At 45.7% G+C, this 18428-nt stretch overlaps 1 protein-coding gene across 2 annotated transcripts in view; it reads left to right on the plus strand.

Annotated features, from left to right (window-relative positions):
• The first annotated feature begins 687 nt into the window (after positions 1-687).
• The window catches only part of LOC106610846 (cysteine-rich motor neuron 1 protein), a 51506-nt gene continuing 33765 nt past the window's right edge, over positions 688-18428 (plus strand). Inside the window, exons 1-3 of one of the 2 annotated variants that reach the window (XM_014210476.3) lie at positions 688-1436; positions 8885-9046; positions 9273-9446. In XM_014210476.3, coding sequence (XP_014065951.1) covers positions 1148-1436; positions 8885-9046; positions 9273-9446 — 625 coding nt within the window. In that variant the 5' untranslated portion in view covers positions 688-1147. The remainder of the gene's footprint in view (positions 1437-8884; positions 9047-9272; positions 9447-18428) is intronic. The other variant, XM_014210477.3, reaches the window with a different exon arrangement.

Here is an 18428-nt window from a genome sequence, read left to right on the forward strand (position 1 = left end):
ACTGCACTGTCTTTCTATGGGCAGAGAGAACTCAAGATGTGGCTGAGCCTTTCTTATTAACAGCTCTCTGAAGTGGACAAGGGCTATTGGATAGGCAAATTATACTTTGACATGGGCCAACAACTGGAGTTATTGGGATTGAATGATGTCAAGTGTGCAGATATTAATTCTATTCCACGAATTAAGCAATGTGCCCAGCATGTTTTTGTGTTTGTGTGTAACTGAGATCACACCTGAATGCTGGTCTACATGCTTCTTGAGATGCCCTAGTGTGCAGCCTACTGATTGAAAAACATGTATATGTTGAATTGCATACAAGCATAATAATCAATTTCATATTTCAAAATCAGTTACAATGAGCATTTACCATAATCCTCAATTGAATTGAAAATATATTAAAATAGAAAACAGCATGTTCTAAATGAAAATGTGATTTAAAAAAAATGCAACTATGCATTTGTCATTAAGTTAAAAAGTATAAAAGAAAAGTAAAAGTGGAAAGAACATTATGTTCAACCGGACTGTCAAGGTTATATTGAGAATACATACCTATTGCGTAACAAAATGAGAGGACCAGCCGAACGATTAGGGGATATCTAAATTCAAATCCTCCCTCCGTTCGCTACTTGTGACTGGGTGGCGTCCATGTCAGTCAAGAGGAAGGGGTGCTGCTCATTTCTATGTGCCTGTAATGTCAATTTGGGTCTCAGATTGCATCCCCGTGTTTTGGTGTTAGGGCATCCTCACTCCTCTCCAAACGCAGAAGACAGACACACGCGCGCAGTGGATGTCGTAGATCGCGGCGTGAAAGTAGCATAATATTATTTTAATTGAAACGACACTGAAAGTACACATACCTATTGGCATCTCTTCTACCGGAGAGACCAGACCTGCAGCATCCGTTCACTTTTCCACGGTAGGCTATTGTAGACTGGGCTGTATACTGCCTAGTCTGTTGTAGTGAATGTACTGACAGCGCAGGCACCAACAACTTTTTTTATTCATTTTTCAACGGCAACTTTTACATTCTGGAATAACATCCAACGGACCTCGCGGATTTCATGTGGCGATTCACTTGACAGAAGAAAATAGTCTGCTAACATTTTTAACGTACCGAACTTGTTGGACTCATCATCAGCTTTGAAATATGTTCAGTAAGTGTTTGGTCACATTCTTGCATTTCTCAATTCTGGTGCGTGTGTTGATGGCTCATGAATGTAAGCCCTGTGATATCCGGACGTGTCCGCCGAAAGCCTGCGAGAGCGGCCGGACTCTAGCCAAGGACCCGTGCGGATGCTGCGACCAGTGTAGCCGGCTGGAGTGGGAGCCGTGCGGCGGCGAGGACTGGGAACTAGGCTACTGCGCCTTAGGACTAACCTGCGCGGCTGTCAGCCAAACGGGAGCTGCAACGCTCCCTGATATAGGAGTTTGTAAAGGTGGGTAGCCTAAAATAAGACTTTTATCACTTTTTGAATAAAGTAGTCCCAATTAAATGTTGGTATTGTTTCCCATTCTGAAATGTGAGCATAACCTAGAGTGGTAAAAACATCTTTATTTTATAGTAAGGCTACTAGGAAATCATTTCTTATTGATTGATGGAAGAATAGGAGGTTTGGCTTTGAGGTTCCAACAACACGATTGTTCAGCATAACCTAGAGTGGTACAAACATCTTTATTTTATAGTAAGGCTACTAGGAAATCATTTCTTATTGATTGATGGAAGAATAGGAGGTTTGGCTTTGAGGTTCCAACAACACGATTGTTCACCAAGATCACTCTCAGCTCAGGGCATAAACGTTTCATCTCCGTAGTAAGTGATTACTGTCATTTGGCTTGGCTACACTACAGTGTGCAGGCCAGTTCATGATTCTATTGACTGTGCTGTGTTAACATTGTCTCTGTTCTCAGTGGGTTGGTTGGACCAGATTTCAAGGTTTAAGTAGCTCTTGACTGCCAACAGAGGACATCTCATGTTAGATAGACTGTTCACTTTCCCCATTTAAACTCCAGCTCTCTTCGCTTGCAGGCATGACAATAGGTTTGGCAACAGCTTTGGCAGCATGCCTCCACGTCAGTCTTACTAGAGTGCAGACTTTACTGCCAGAGCCCAACCTGACATCTCTAAAAAGTCATTGAATTGAGATTAAACAATAATGAATATTTAAAAAGCATGGGCGGCTTAACAATGGGAAATATGTTGACTGTAACTGTGCATGTACACTTCAAGTACTCTGTCTTAATTTGATCCTGAAACAGATTGGCAGTCCTTGTAGAAAGTGTTTTGCTGTGATGTGGCTGCACAATCAGTGGGCCTGTGATGTGGCTCTGAGGGCTCCCTTGGGGTCAAGGCAAAATTGGCAGATTTATCTGAATGACCTTACCATGAATCACACTGTAGTGTCCCTGCCTTCCCTCCTATTAGACCCATGTCCTATACCAGTTGTATACTAACAGTCTATAAAGCTGTTGTGCACATGATATCCCTGGTTCCCAGGAAGATTATACTCCAGAGGCTGGCTCTCTAAATCTCTTATAGGGCCTCTAGGCTACCCATCCATCACCATACATGCCAAGATTAGCTCTTTACACAGTTGGTGAGGGAGGACAGGAGTTTCCCCCTGAGAGAGGTGGGCATGGGGCATGGTCAGGATCACATCAAACACCCTGCCAATCAGTCCCTCACCTGGTCTCTATCCAGACTGAAATAAAGGGATTGCATGGGACTGACATTAGCAGAGGTGAGGGAAAGCAGTCCCACGTTGGGGCCGGATCTACATGACCCTGCCCTCCATCATCACGCTGTGGGGTCTGGAGGTCCGGGGGTCTCTGACCCTAGGGTGTCCCAGGAGACAGTGTCCCTGATTGGGCTTTAGTTAAGGTTGTGCTCAGAGGCCTTAATCCCCTTTCATACCCCCAGCTACTTCCTCTGTCAAATTAACAACTTTGAATGGGTTCAAATGAATGGCTTCCATGATTGAGTCGTGCCTCTGGTCCCTTAGCGGTGGGCCCCAGCACATGCACGTGGCCCCCCAGCAGAGTTGGCTGGGTGCGGGTAAATAAACACCTCACAGGGCCCGGGTTGATCCGGGATTTCCCTCCCATGCCAGGGGTAGGGTATTAAAGTGATTGGGTCGCAATCAGGAGTAGGGGGTAAATGTTTCCGCTCTCTGATCCCTGCTTCTCTCTCTGCTCCTTGTTCTGGGTGGTCAATATGGAAGAGTGATGGAGGTCGAAGGAAGTAGACCAAGTATTCATGTGATGTCTGTAGTAGACAAACGTGTACAGTCAATGAGAAAATATTTGGTACAATTGACATTGAACAGAATGCAAAATATCCAGTAAGTGTAAGCTTATGACGACGTTTGGACTGGATTTGCATACTGTCTATTAAGTGCAGTCATTTTGAAGGACAGTTTTCAACTTAAAATCAAATCAAATCAAATTGTATTTGTCACATGCGCCGAATACAACAGGCCAGTCCAGACCTTACAGTGAAATGCTTACTTACAAGCCCTTAACCAACAATGCAGTTTTAAGAAAGTAATTACTGAAATAAACTGAAGTCAAAAAATAATAATAATGAAGAAGAAAAATGGAAAAATAGCTAATAATTAAGGAGCAACAATAAAATTAGAGGTAAAGGTAAAGTAAAGTAAAGGTAAAGGTAAGGTAAAGTGACTATGCAAGGATAATAAACAGAGAGTAGCAGCAGCGTAAAAATGGGTGTGGGATGGGGGGACAATGCAAATAGTCTGCGTAGCCATTTGATTAGCTGTTCAGGTGACTTAGGGCTTGGAGGTAGAAGCTGTTAAGATGCCTTTTGGACCTAGACTTGGCACTCCGGTACCGCTTGCCGTGCGGTAGCAGAGAGAACAGTCTATGACTAGTATGGCTGGAGTCTTTGGCAATTTTTAGGGCCTTCCTCTGACACCGCCTGGTATAGAGGTCCTGGATGGCACGAAGCTTGGCCCCAGTGATGTACTGGGCCGCACGCACAACTCTCTGTAGTCCGTTACGGTCGGATGCCGAGCAGCTGCCATACCAAGCAGTGATGCAACCAGTCAGGATGCTCTCAATGGTGCAGCTGAATAATTTTGGAGGATCTGAGGACCCATGCCAAATCTTTTCAGTCATCTGAGGGGGAATAGGCATTGTCGTGCACTCTTCACGACTGTCTTGGTGTGTTTGGACCATGATAATTTGTTGGTTATGTGGACACCAAGGAACTTGAAGCTTTCAACCTGCTCCACTACAGCCCCGTCGATGAGAATGGGGGCGTGCTCGGTCCTCCTTTTCCTATAGTCCACATTATCTTTTTTGTCTTGATCACGTTGAGAGAGAGGTTGTTATCCTGGCACCACACTGCCAGTTCTCTGACCTCCTCCCTATAGGATGTCTCATCGTTGTTGGTGATCAGGTCTGTAGGTCTGTTGTGTCGTCGGCAAACTTAATGATGGCGTTAGAGTCATGCTTTGCCAAGCAGTCATGGGTGAACAGGGAGTACAGGAGGGGACTAAGGATGCACCACTGAGGGGCCCCCGTGTTGAGGATCAGCGTGGCAGATGTGTTGTTACCTACCCTTACCACCTGGGGGCGGCCCGTCAGGAAGTCCAGGATCCAGTTGCAGAGGCAGGTGTTTAGTCCCAGCTGAGCTGTACTCAATGAATAGCATTCTCACATAGGTGTTCCTTTTGTCCAGGTGGGAAAGGGCAGTGTGGAGTGCAATAGAGATTGCATCATCTGTGGATCTGTTGGGGTCGGTATGCAAATTCGAGTGGGTCTAGGGTTTCTGGGATAATGGTGTTGATGTGAGACTTGACCCTCCTTTCAAAGCACTTCATGGCTACGAACGTGAGTGCTACGGGTCGGTAGTCATTTAGGCAGGTTACCTTGGTGTTCTTGGGCACAGGGACTATAGTGGTCTGCTTGAAACATGTTGGTATTACAGACTCGTGAGGGACAGGTTGAAAATGTCAGTGAAGACACTTGCCAGTTGGTCAGCGCATGCTCGGAGTACACATCCTGGTAATCCGTCTGGCCCTGTAGCATTGTGAATGTTGACCTGTTTAAAGGTCTTACTCACATCGGCTATGGAGAGCGTGATCACACAGTCATCCGGAACAGCTGATGCTCTCATGCATGCTTCAGTGTTGCTTGCCTCGAAGCGAGCATAGAAGTTATTTAGCCCGTCTGGTAGGCTTGTGTCACTGAGCAGCTTGCGGCTGTGCTTCCATTTGTAGTCCGTAATGGTTTGAAGCCCTGCCACATCCAACGAGCGTCGGAGCCGGTGTAGTACGATTCAATCTTTGTCCTGTATTGTCGCTTTGCATGTTTGATGGTTCGTCAGAGGGCATAGCGGGAGCCCTTTAGCTCAGTGCGGATGTTGCCTGTAATCCATGGCTTCTGGTTGGGGTATGTACGTACCGTCACTGTGGGGACGATGTCATCGATGCACTTATTAATGAAGCCAGTGACTGATGTGGTGTACTCCTCAATGCCAACGGAAGAATCCCGGAACATATTCCAGTCTGTGCTAGCAAAGCAGTCCTGTAGCTTAGCATCCGTGTCATCTGACCACTTCCTTATTGAGCGAGTCACTGGTACTTCCTGCTTTAGTTTTGGCTTGTAAGCAGGAATCAGGAGTATAGAGTTATGGTCAGATTTGCCAAATGGAGGGCGAGGGAGAGCTTTTTATGCATCTCTGTGTGTGGAGTGAAGGTGGTCTAGAGTTTTTTTCCCCTCTGGTTGCACATTTAACAATAAAGTGGTTGTTTATTGTTATGACAGCTGTGATTAGGGAAAGTTGCCTGTGAATCCAAACATGTAGATAACTAACTTCACCCCCAAAGGGTATTGCACCACTTGAGTGATATCAATGTTTGGCCAGGGTGTTTTTGTTTTAGCTGTCTCACTGTGTTAGTGCCCCCTCTTCTCTCTTCAAAGCTCCCACCTTCTCCAGAGCACTTACATACCACCTCACAGAATGTCTGTCCTCAAGAGCACAGACTGGACACTGCGTCTTGTCCAGTACTTCTTCACATGCTGTCCACTTCCCTCTTCCTCTAGCATTATCTAATATTTCAAAGACTTCCTTTTTAGCCCACTATCAGCCACAGGGTCTCAGAGGTCAACTTTCCCATCGCAGCTCCAGATGCCAAGACAAGCAGTCTCCATGGCTGAGAGGACTCCCCCAGAGACCCAGCTGTGATCCAAGCCCTGGCCAGAGTCAGAGCAGGACCAGGCCAGGCCAGCTGAGGGTCAACCTAATCATTAGCTACAGTAATTAAAGGTTCACCCCCCCCCCCATCCTCTCATTATGCTTTGTCTACCTCCTGCCTCCTACTCCTGAAACATCCCACAGACTCAGACACCCAGTGTCAATGACTGCCACGTACAAATACTCTCCTAAGCACAGAAAAGTCCAGAGATAGAAAAAAGTTGGAGGTGTGGATCATTTAAAAGTGACAGGAAATGAAGAAGAGTTTTGGCGAGGCAGTAGAGGTCTGTTTGAAAAGCCAGCTTGTCCTTTCTCTCTACCAGCTGGCTGGTCTACCCAGGCTGCCTGATAGACAGAGGAGTTTTCTATGAGATGACATTTCAAGGCCAAGCCAAAGATAATATGGGTAGTGGGTACTTCATCCTCCCCCCTCTACTCTCCCCAATGTCTAATCTGGTTTAGCTCATAGAGACCATGACTGTCTGCCACCCAATATTTAACTCTGGAAATAATCACTTTTAGAGTCTCTGAAAAATATTCTGTTTGGCCACATTCACACTTCGAGCTCCAGAATGAACACCTCAGAGAGAGCCATGGGTTAGTCTGGGTGACCACTATAGGCTACATACAGAGAGCTCTACTTCAAGGACCACTTCTGAAAGGATTAGAAATTCATCCCTGTTTTCCCTCAACATCTAATAACACAATTCTCTGTTTCTTATTAATAAATTAACAACGTGATTTTTCTTAAGTATTTTCTTCAAAGCCAGCCAAGATGTTTCATTCATACACCATCATATTTAATGAATCATCACTGCATTGTCTCCTGGCCCATAGCAGAGTATGAAAGCAAGGCCTCCCTTTCTGAAAGGAAAGAATGAAAAGTATAGCCATCGCACTGCTCAGGCACTCATTTTCTACAACAGTTCTAAATGTGTCTGTGAGAGAAGCCAGCATATTTTGATAAGCAGTAATCAAGTCTTTACGTTGTTGATTGAGGCCCAGGGGCTAAGCCGTTGGAGGGAGAGGAGAGGAGCAGAGCACTGTGCTGTGGCGTGTTCTGTTTGAGCCTGTTTACTCTGTGGCAGGCAGCACTGCATCAGGCATGAACAGAGCCACCCTGTGGGGGTCCCTGAGGAGCAGAAAGGGGGGCTCGCCCCGGCAGCTGACGTGGTGGGTCTTCTGATCCCAGGGGTTTGGTGGTAATTAAGCCACATGGTGAGAGGGGCCCTGTCTCCCCTCCACCCTCCACCCAGCATTGTCATTAGATGTGTTTGTGTAGAGCTCAGCCTGGAGGAGCTGGGTCATTCCACGAAATCAGTCCCTTGTGGTTAGTGAATTATTCCTTTCACATAATTGTAACATTCTGTCATGATGAGCACATGTTCACCTTAATGAAAACATGTTTTCCCATCTCAAGAGGTTAAATAAATAAAATACTACTGTAAGTGACTATTAAGTGACAAATAAAGTAACGGGGTTGACCGTAATACATGGTTGACCGTAACAGGGTTGACCGTAACAGGGTTGACGATTTCATCTTAAATCATCCATAAATCCCCTTGTGACGGGGGGATTGGAAGCTTGTTGTGTGCAACAGGGATTTTTTTAAATTTTTTTTATTTCTAGCCTGTCTATCTATGGGTAACAGTGTTGACGTGTCATGCTCGACCCACTCATTTTTCCACCACAAAACACCAGAAAATGGCCAAAAAGAATAGAACCAGCTCACCTGCTTTTACACCATGATTTGACTATCAGATGTTCAATGTTTCTTATGTAGTAAATAATAATAAAAAATAATAGTCTCACCGTATTAAAATAAGAGTTCAGTTGGCATAACAGGGTTCACCTTAAAATGAGGGACAGGCACTTTTTTTTAACCTTAAAAGGAAACACTAATCACATGGTTTGGCATGGGCCATGGTGTAGGTGGTGGCACACAGAGAGCAGAGGAGGAATCAGTACAGCCAGCAGAGGGGAACCCTGGGAGGGCCCTTCGCTGTGGAACAAAAGCAAACACATCAGCTCAACAGCGGTATTATGGCACGATATGTAGGGCAGGAATAGATCAGGGAGGGATGGCTGATGCAGCCCAGGCCCCACTATGCTGCGCCGGGTCGCTCTGATGCAGCCCAGGTCCCACTATGCTGCGCCGGGTCGCTCTGATGCAGCCCAGGCCCCACTATGCTGCGCCGGGTCACTCTGATGCAGCCCAGGCCCCACTATGCTGCGCCGGGTCGCTCTGATGCAGCCCATGCCCCACTATGCTGCACCGGGTCGCTCTGATGCAGCCCAGGCCCCACTATGCTGGGCCGGGTCGCTCTGATGCAGCCCAGATCCCACTATGCTGCGCCGGGTCGCTCTGATGCAGCCCAGGCCCCACTATGCTGCGCCGGGTCGCTCTGATGCAGCCCAGGCCCACTATGCTGCGCCGGGTCGCTCTGATGCAGCCCAGGCCCCACTATGCTGCGCCGGGTTGCTCTGATGCAGCCCAGGCCCCACTATGCTGCGCCGGGTTGCTCTGATGCAGCCCAGGCCCCACTATGCTGCGCCGGGTCGCTCTGATGCAGCCCAGGCCCCACTACGCTGTGCTGGATCACTCTGATGATGCTTCTCTTCTTGTTCTCTCCTCTCCTCTAATATCATGTCTCCTCTTCTCCACAGTTCTGCCTGACAGCCCGGAGGCTGGGTTGGAGGATGAGCGCTGCCCCCTGCAGACGGGCTGTGACAGAGCGGGGGCCATGTGTGTGTGTGACGCTCGTCACTCCTGCCTGGGCTCCTTCTCCTACCCTGACATGGAATCCTGCATGAGGGCCGGCAAGACAGGTGAATCTCCCGCAACTAGCAGTCAGGGGCAAAGAATGCAATCCTTTGAACGTTGCTAATCCGTATCAGATGTTGAACGCTGGTGACTAACGCTAGGAACATATCTTAGTGATGACACACAAGCTCAGGCTTTGCATGAGGGTGCCCCAGTGTGGATCTGTGTGGTGCTATTGTCAGTGACTCATGATGACTAACTATGTCCTGTCCCCTCTTCTCTTTCTTTTAGAGAGCCGTAGACATGAGCACCGGGACAGGCACAGGGAGAAGTTTGTGGGCCCCTCCAACCCAGCCTGCATGTTTTCTGGGTGCAACCTGACAGGACAGGGCTGTGTGTGTGAGTCCCAGAGCTGCTACCACCACTTCGCCTACATCAACCGCAGCCAGTGCCAGGAGGCCGCAGGTAACCTTGAACTAACCTAAAACTAACCCAAAACTAACCAACAACTGCTCAAGTCATATTGCAGAAAGTGGGCTGATGTAGTAGCAGATACAGTGAACAAAATGTAGATGCAGATTCCAAAACAGATCTGACCTTTTTTATCCTACAAAATCCTTGTATTGCTGTCTTTTACACAATCTCTATTTGAGTTGATCTCAGCACAACCTGTGAAAAATCACAGAGGTGTAGTTGACAACCAGTCAGTCTATTTCAAAGTCCTTTCCATGCCAACACTGAGACAGACAGAAAGGCAGAGAGAAGTTATGTTATGAGGAGAATGCACTGTGGAAATATGAAGTGTTATAAATCTGCTTACACAGTGTTCAGGCTGTAAAGTGTAACAGTATAGTGTGTTGGCTGAATGCTGTCCCTGTCCAGGGTTAAAGCCCTGAGTAAGGAGGAAGATGGAACTCCACAGAGCTCAGGTACCAGAGTGACTATTATGGGCTGTTTGTTTAAATGTGGTTCATAGAGAGGCCATGTGTAAGGATCCATGTAGCTGACTCTCTGACTGGCACTTCTAAGTGAGAATTGTTATTGAGGTGGGTTCTATTTCGCCACTTTGACAGAACTGTGAGAGAGATGCATAAAGCCAATATGGCAGCTCTCTCTGTACGTATGAAGAACATTGGTCTCATTGAAAAAGTGCCAGTGAGTGAACTCAGAGACTCTCTCTGTCTCGCTGTGTTAGTTATCATTAGTTGCTTTATAATACTATACAGCCACATTGTGCCAGATGGCTGGACTCACGTCAGTGTACTGAGCACATTTCCATGTTTTTTATTCATATTTTTATTATAATTTTTTAACTCTGCATCGTTGGGAAGGGCTCGTAAGCAAACATTTCAAGGTAAAGTTTACACAGGCACCATTCATCGCATGTGACAAACACAATTTGATTTGATTTGACTAGATCCAGAACTAAAAAGTTTGTTTTAGATTTGCCACATCAGATTATGTTTGTACTTTCATTCTTTTTTTTTTTATTGGATAATTCAGTTGGGAAATGGCAAAAATCTGTTGTTGCAAATCTGTATAATTCCTGATAATATAATGATGTATGGGGTAGAGCAGCCAGTGTAGCTGTAGTAGTGTAGCTGGTGATGTGCCATAGAGGCCTATCTGAGGTTATTAGATCTACAAAGAAATGTTGGGGTTGTTGCAGAGCATTCACAGTCCCTTGGCTGTGGATTTGGATATTTCTCCTAAGCCAAATTTGTTCAGTAAATCCCTCTAGACATGTGGGAAACTGTGCTCATATTGTATTGTTGAGAGAGAGAGTGTCATTAGCTTCTCCTGTGTCACTATGAAAAATATACACTAGTCGACTGCTGCATTTCGCAACTTCCTGTTGTCAAGGACGGCCAAGAGAGGACGACAGCGTGAAATGACAACACTGAAAACAGTAAACAACATTTTTTTAGCAGCCTATGGGTTTTCACCACTCCTCACACACCCTTCCAACAGCCGCTCATTAAGTAACGGGTTTAGGGGGGGGGGGGGGGGGGGGGGGGGGGGGGGTGTGTGTGTGTGTGTGTGTGTGTGTGTGTGTGTTCAGGGCAGTCATAATTAACTTGTTTTGCCTGACTGGCTCGGTGGAGATCTTGCTGTCTGTCGTCAGTGCTTTTTTTATGATGAATAACCCTGGTTGCAGTGCTCCTGCTAGCATAGCGGCAGGGACTTTAGAGGGGCCGTGGGCCTACCCATCTCACCAAGTAGTGCTTTAGCTCGGTATGAATGTGTCCGTTAGCGTGTGATGTCTAAATATAATATAAGCTCTGGTTTCGCTGCATGAGATTTACAGTGATTCCGACCCCTCTTCACACACAGTTGAAGAAGAAAGCAAAATTATTGCCAGTACTTTAAGCACTTTTTCAGCCCTGTATTTGAACATAGCATCCTCTGTCTGTACATTTACACATGGTAGTGGTTTGGGACTGGCTCTTCATGTTGAGATTGTAGAGTAGCCTTCTGAGGCGAGCCGACCATCCTGACTGGTGTTCCTGTTTACTGTTTGTTTGAAGACTTGGGGCGCAAACGTAATTTGCTACTTCACTGTCTGCAGCGCTTGATCACCATCAGCCATCTCTTAGTATCTGTAAAGGTTCTTTATATATGTACTTTCCGCATGCTGACGCACGTTGTTGGACTTCAAACGGCGGTCAATGTCATGATGGGTGCTGTGAGGTGACATTGACACAGGCACCATGTGTCGCTAAGGAGGAAGTATTAGACAGAATCTCTGAGGATTGATCAGATTAGTGGAAGAGAAGGAGGCCAGGCCAGGGAGCCAGATAGGGAGCTGGCTAGGGATAGTCAAGGAAGCCATCTTAACAAGTTATTTGTGTCAAGTGCAGAAAATGGCCTGGTGTCTCTGCTTAGTTCTCCGGCCCGGTGTGTGCTTTTATGACTTTGATTAATGATAAGGCTTTAAGCTGCTGGGCACAAGGAGTTTCCCGATGTGGCCTTCAGAACAGGGACATGTTCTGTAGCTACTAATACTTTGGTTTGATTCATGTTGCTCATATGATGTAATATTGTAATGGCCTACAGAGAGCAGATCTGGGAAAACGGAAGGTGGATGTAATCCGTTGGGTTGTTTTGCACAACTACTGTATATCACGTTACATCAATGTACTTTAAACTTTAAACTCCCAACCATGGGCTGGTCCTCATGGCTGACCTCAGAAGGTTAATATGGGTGAAATGCAGTTATATACTCTACCAGTCCAAGGTTTGGACACACCTGCTCATTGAAGGGTTTTTCTTTATTTTACTATTTTCTACATTGTAGAATAATAGTATAAACGTCAAAACTATGAAATAACACATGTGGAATCATGTAGTAACCAAAAAAGTATTAAACAAATCTAAATATATTTTAGATTTTAGATTCTTCAAAGTAGCCACCCTTTGCCTTGATGACAGCTTTGCACACTCTTGGCATTCTCTCAACCAGCTTCAGCTGAAATAATTTTCCAACAGTCTTGAAGGAGTTCCCCCATATGCTGAGAACTTGTTGGCTGCTTTTCCTTCACTCTGGGGTCCAACTCATCCCAAACCATCTCAATTTGGTTGAGGTCAGGGGATTGTGGAGGCCAGGTCATCTGATGCAGCACTCCATCACTCTCCTTCTTGGTCAAATAGCGCTTACGCAGCCTGGAGGTGTGTTGGGTCATTGTCTTGTTGAAAAACAAATTATAGTCCCACTAAGCGCAAACCAGATGGGATGGCGTATCGCTGCAGAATGCTGTGATAGCAATGCTGGTTAAGTGTGCCTTGAATTCTAAATAAATCACTGACAGTGTCACCAGCAAAGCACCCCCACATCATCACACCTCCTACTCCATTCTTCATGGTGGGAACCACACATGCGGAGGTCATCTCTTCAACCACTCTGCGTCTCACAAAGACACAGCGGTTGGAAACAAAAATCGAAAATTTGGACTCATCAGACCAAGGACAGATTTCCACCAGTCTAATGTCCATTGCTGGTGTTTCTTGGCCCAAGAAACACGTGTCCTTTAGTAGTGGTTTCTTTGCAGCAATTTGACCATGAAGGCCTGATTCACGCAGCCTCCTCTGAACAGTTGATGTTGAGATGTCTGTTACTTGAACTCTGTGAAGCATTTATTTGGGCTGCAATCTGAGGCGGGTAACTCTAATGAGCTTATCCTCTGCAGCAGAGGTAACTCTGGGTCATCCTTTCCTGTGGAGGTCCTCATGAGAGCCAGTTTCATCATAGCGCTTGAGGGTTTTTGCAACTGCACTTGAAGAAACTTTCAAAGTTCTTGAAATGTTCCGCGCCTCAGCTTGAGAACCCTGCACCTTCCAGGCTGGCACGGTACCTCCCCATGAAGCTGGTTGAGAGAATGTCAAGAGTGTGCAAAGCTGTCAACAAGGCAAAGGGTGGGTACTTTGAAGAATCTCAAATGTAACATATATTTTGATTTGTTTAACACTTTTTTGGTTACTACATGATTCCATTTGTGTTATTTCATAGTTTTGATGTCTTCACTGTTATTCTACAATGTAGAAAAAACCTTGAATGAGCAGGCGTGTCCAAACTTTTGACTGGTACTGTATATACTAGGTGACTGACACACTGTTTTGAAGCCACCGTTCCTCCATGTTGGTATTTTGGAAGCTATAGAAATGCATTTATTAATGTCTACATTGCCCCATGTATTATAATACAGACACCTTAATTCATAAGTTTAAATTATATTATGTGAGCTAAACATAAAAATAAATAAATATTTAAAGCCATTTTCCTTAAAGTATCATTTTTCGAGAGTACTAATGTTACTGTCCCCACTGCAACAACACAATACTTAAATACATGCAATGTAATACTGTAGAATTCTATTCGTATGGAACTGCTCCTAGTGTTTGTATACATCATTTGTAAAAATGGGGCAGTATTGAAGTTTAGTATAATCGTATGAGTACTTTTTAAAAGGGAGGAAGTGGAGGGAGGAAAAAGAGAGAAAGTGGAGTTGATGCGGGTCAGACACGGGAGCCGTGCCCACCATGATGCCATGGTACAAATGAAACTCGGTACTACGGAGTTGGCCCACCTGTAGCACCACACTCCCTCCCGCCCGGGTCCTTCTCCTGAAAGCATCGTTAGTTCTACTTGGCTGCAGCCTCTTTGTGGTATTGCTATTACTCGCCATTCCAGACTGCCAGTAGCTGGCAGGGGTGCTAGATCTCTCCTCGCTCTGTGTTTGTGTGTCATTTGCGGAAACTACAGCCCCTGTCGCGCCCAGCGAGCCTGCTCATGTCCAAGTGTGTGTGTTGTTTGTGTGTGGGTGCGTGTGTGTGTGCGGGTGTGTGTGTGTGTGTGTGTGTCTCATGGCATTAATTTCAGAGGGGAAACAAAACACAGCTTGTGTGGCGGTTCAGGCAAAGAGCGTCTCCGCTAGGCGAGTTGGGATCACTGTCTCCTCTCACTGCTCCGAGTCAGTCAGCTTATAGCCCTGATCACCAGACACCACAACTCTTCCCACGCCCCAGCCCCAACCCTTCGAGCCCTACCGTGCTCCGTCCCTCAAGCCCTGCCCCAACCCAAGCCCCAGCCCCTGCCGCCAGCCTCAGATCCATCTCTGCCCTCCAGCCCTTGCCCCAGCTCTCCAGCTCTAGCCTGGCCACAGATCACATCACCAGCCTCTGCTTTTCCTGGTCGTCGGTAAGTAAACACGAGCAGATGGCCAACACTGTTGCGTAACTCAACAGCATTAACTGCCACAAACTGGGCAGCTGCAGAGCGTAGCAGCTCAAATCATGTTTTATGTTCAGTGTCTTCTAAGGCTGATCCAGAGACCGTTAACTCTGTTTGAAGCTCCCCTCATGGCCCGTTTGTTCCTGTTTCATACAACTTGAACCATAGTTGTGCCATCCTTCCACTCCCATGCATTCTGTGCCAGCTCTGTTGTAGACAATGGCCCATTGAAAAGAATCAGTCCCCTTTTCTCAGACATTGTTCAGCCCTTTCAGCATCATAAAAGCTCAGCCTCTCTCACTTACTTTCCCTGGGCCAATCTCATTGGAGATCTGACAATATGGGGAAGGGTGTGTTGAGCTACTCTGAGAGAAGAGAGCACTCGACCTGCAGCTGCAGCTCTGCTGCCTGAGACACCAGGATCCCGTTTTTCAGCCACAAATATTTAGCCTGAGAGTGAGAGAGCGAGGAGCTGTGAGGTCTGTGTGTGTTTTTGAGTGTGGACGGTGGGCTGCTGCTGCTCTCTCTCCTGACTGTTCTAACTAGAGTGTGAGGTTCAGATGTCTATGTTTCTCTCTCCTGTGACCCTGTGGCTTTTGCCACCTTTCAGACTTAGTTCTTTATTAAAGAGAACAATGCAGACGTTTTCAGCCCCAACCGCCAGTGGGCACATTGCCAGACCTCCACAGCTTTTGTGAGAGAGAGACAGGCCTGATGGGTCCCTTTGCGGACAAACTGTATAAAACCTGAGGACGGACCAGAAGCCCACGGAGGGCAGCTGTACTAAGACAGCTTTGTTCTCTGCTGACTTGCTTCCAAAGTCAGTCACTGAACAGAACTCACATTGTGTGCTTTTTCCATGAGTAAACTCAGGCTGTCAACACAGCCTCCTCTGCCTACCAGAGCTGCTCTAGTCAGACAAATACTGTGCATCTGTGCCCTCTGTAGAAAAAAGGCTAATTTACAAAGAGGTTTTTTTCTTGAATGGGCTCTGAGATGCCAGAAATATGCATTGTTTACAATTGCCCATTCTGTGGTAATAAACCAATTTTCGGATTCCACCTCAAGCCCGGCTTCAGGTTGCGTGTGTGTGTGTGTGTGTGTGTGTGTGTGTGTGTGTGTGTGTGTGTGTGTGTGTGTGTGTGTGTGTGTGTGTGTGTGTGTGTGTGTGTATTAAGGCTTTGGAGTGTTGCTAGGGTTCCATACTATCTCACCACCCCAACAAGAGAATATTTTGGCCATTCTACAGACTGAATTTATCAAGCATGCCAAATTAGGACTTTGTGTTTTTGTTTTGAGCTAGAGAATAGCAACCATTGTGATACAGAGATTGCTCTAGTGACCACTGACTAGCTAATTACCCCATTGGTGCTTCCAAATAGAACACAAACATGTGCTGAAATCTATCTTCCACTGAGTTTACCATGCTGTTTGCATGCCTGTTTTGCTCATAAATGTATCTTTTAGAAAAGTATATTAATTGGACCTCCTTGGTTTGGAGCATTTCCACGAATGGCTACAATATCATTCATTTGAATGACACTAGTATGTATGCCAGCTTGTTTCCAAGCGTTCTCCAGTCCACCCATTGTTAGAAGTGAATGAGCAATCTGTTTTCTTTGACTGGGGCACATACAATACACTGAAAGTTTATTCAATGCAACCATTGCACAACATTTAATTCATGGTTTAAAAAGTCTTTATACGCAAATCACTCTATTGGACAGCAGCACACGTACACACACTCACACATAGACACACTCTTCACATACACTGCTGCTACTCTGTTTATTATCTATCCTGATTGCCTAGTCACTTTTAACCCGACCTACAGTTACCTCAACTACCTCGTACCCCTGCACATTGACTCTGTACCGGTACTCCTTGTATATAGCCTCATTATTGTTATTTTACTGTGTTACTATTTCCTTTTTTGGGGGGGGGGGGCTAATCTTTCTTACTTTTAACACTGCATTGTTGGAAAAGTAAGCATTTCACGGTAATGCGGCGCATGTGACAAATAACATTTGATTTGATTTGATACTGACTTACTGCTGTTAGGCTGATTTCAGAGCTATTATTTCGATCTAACTGAAGTTTATTTAACTCAAATGCAGGAATTAGGCTAAAAACCGTTAAAAGGGTTGTTGCTCGACTTAATTCAGGGGAATTTTCCCCCTTCTCTATGACACTATTCAGTAACAAAGTTTATCAATGCGAGCTTTGTGCCTGCCCCCACTGTTCACAGGTTCCTAGAGCAAACAGTACAGTACAGATACCTCACACTAAAGGTCTTTTTGGATTCAAAAAGTTGGATTCGAACCCAAATGGACCCGATCACCACCAGACCCGGATCCAAATGAACCCGAGGACAATCAGAAAGAGATCCGAATGGACCCAATATTTGTATTTATTTTATTTTTTGTTTTTATTTAACATTTAAGTAGGTAAGTCAGTTAAGAACAAATTCTTATTTACAATGACGGCCTACCCCAGCCAAACCCTAACCAGGACGGCACTGGGCCAATTGTGCGCCACCCTATGGGACTCCCAATCACAGCCGGTTGTGATACAGCCTGGAATCGAACCAGGGTCTGTAGTGACGCCTCTAGCACTGAGATGCGCCACTCGGCCCTGAAAGGGGGACCCGGCTACGAAAACAATCAGAACCAAACCTGAATGAACCCAACATTAACCAGACCTAGACCCAACCCGTAACCTAACCGGTCCGTTTCAATTGGACCCGAGTGACAATTGTTTTTATGTTTATCAGCGAAGTTGCTCTTTTGGTTAAGAAATATATCTTTATATGTTGACTAGGCCTTATATACTGAAAAAATATGTAAACGCAACATGTAAAGTCGAAATAAAAGATCCAAGAAATTTTCCATACGCACAAAAAGCTTATTTCTCTCAAATTTTGTGCACAAATTTGTTTACATTCTTGTTTGTGAGCATTTCTCCTTTGCAAAGATAATCCATCCACAAGCTGATTAAACAGCAGGATCATTACACAGGTGCACCTTGTGCTGGGGACAATAAAAGGCCACTCTAAAATGTGCAGTTTTGTCACACAACATAATGACACAGAGGTCTCAAGTGGCATGCTGACTGCAGGAATGTCCACCATTACTGTTGCCAGAGAATTTAATGTTTATTTCTCTACCATAAGCCGCCTCCAACGTTGTTTTAGAGGATTGAGCAGTACGTCCAACCGGACTCACAAACGCAGACTACATGTAACCACGAAAGCCCAGGACCTCCATATCTGGCTTCTTTACCTGCGGGATCGTCTGAGAAAACTGAAGAGTATTTCTGTCTGTATTAAAGCCCTTTTGTGGGGAAAAACTCATTCTGATTGTCTGGGCCTCTCCCCAGTGGGTGGGCCTATGCCCTCCCAGGCCCACCCATGGCTGCACCCCTGCCCAGTCATGTGAAATCCATAGATTAGGGCTTAATGGACTTATTTCAACTGACTGATTCCCTTATATGAACTGTAACTCAGAATTGTTTTTGCATGTAGCGTTTATATTATTGTCATTATATTCCCCTTATTAGCGTGCAATAAATATGCTGTAGGCTATGCAGATCCTTGGTCGGATCCATTCAGGATCACTCGGGTCTATCAGCTGTAGTTACATAGACCAAAGACCCGATGACAGTCAAACAGGACCTGACCCGGACCTGCTGGAAAAGCTAGAATTTTGGACCCGGACGGC

This window comes from Salmo salar, chromosome 09, assembly GCF_965601325.2.
Source record: "Salmo salar chromosome 09, fSalSal1, whole genome shotgun sequence".
NCBI classification, from domain to species: Eukaryota; Metazoa; Chordata; class Actinopteri; order Salmoniformes; family Salmonidae; genus Salmo; species Salmo salar.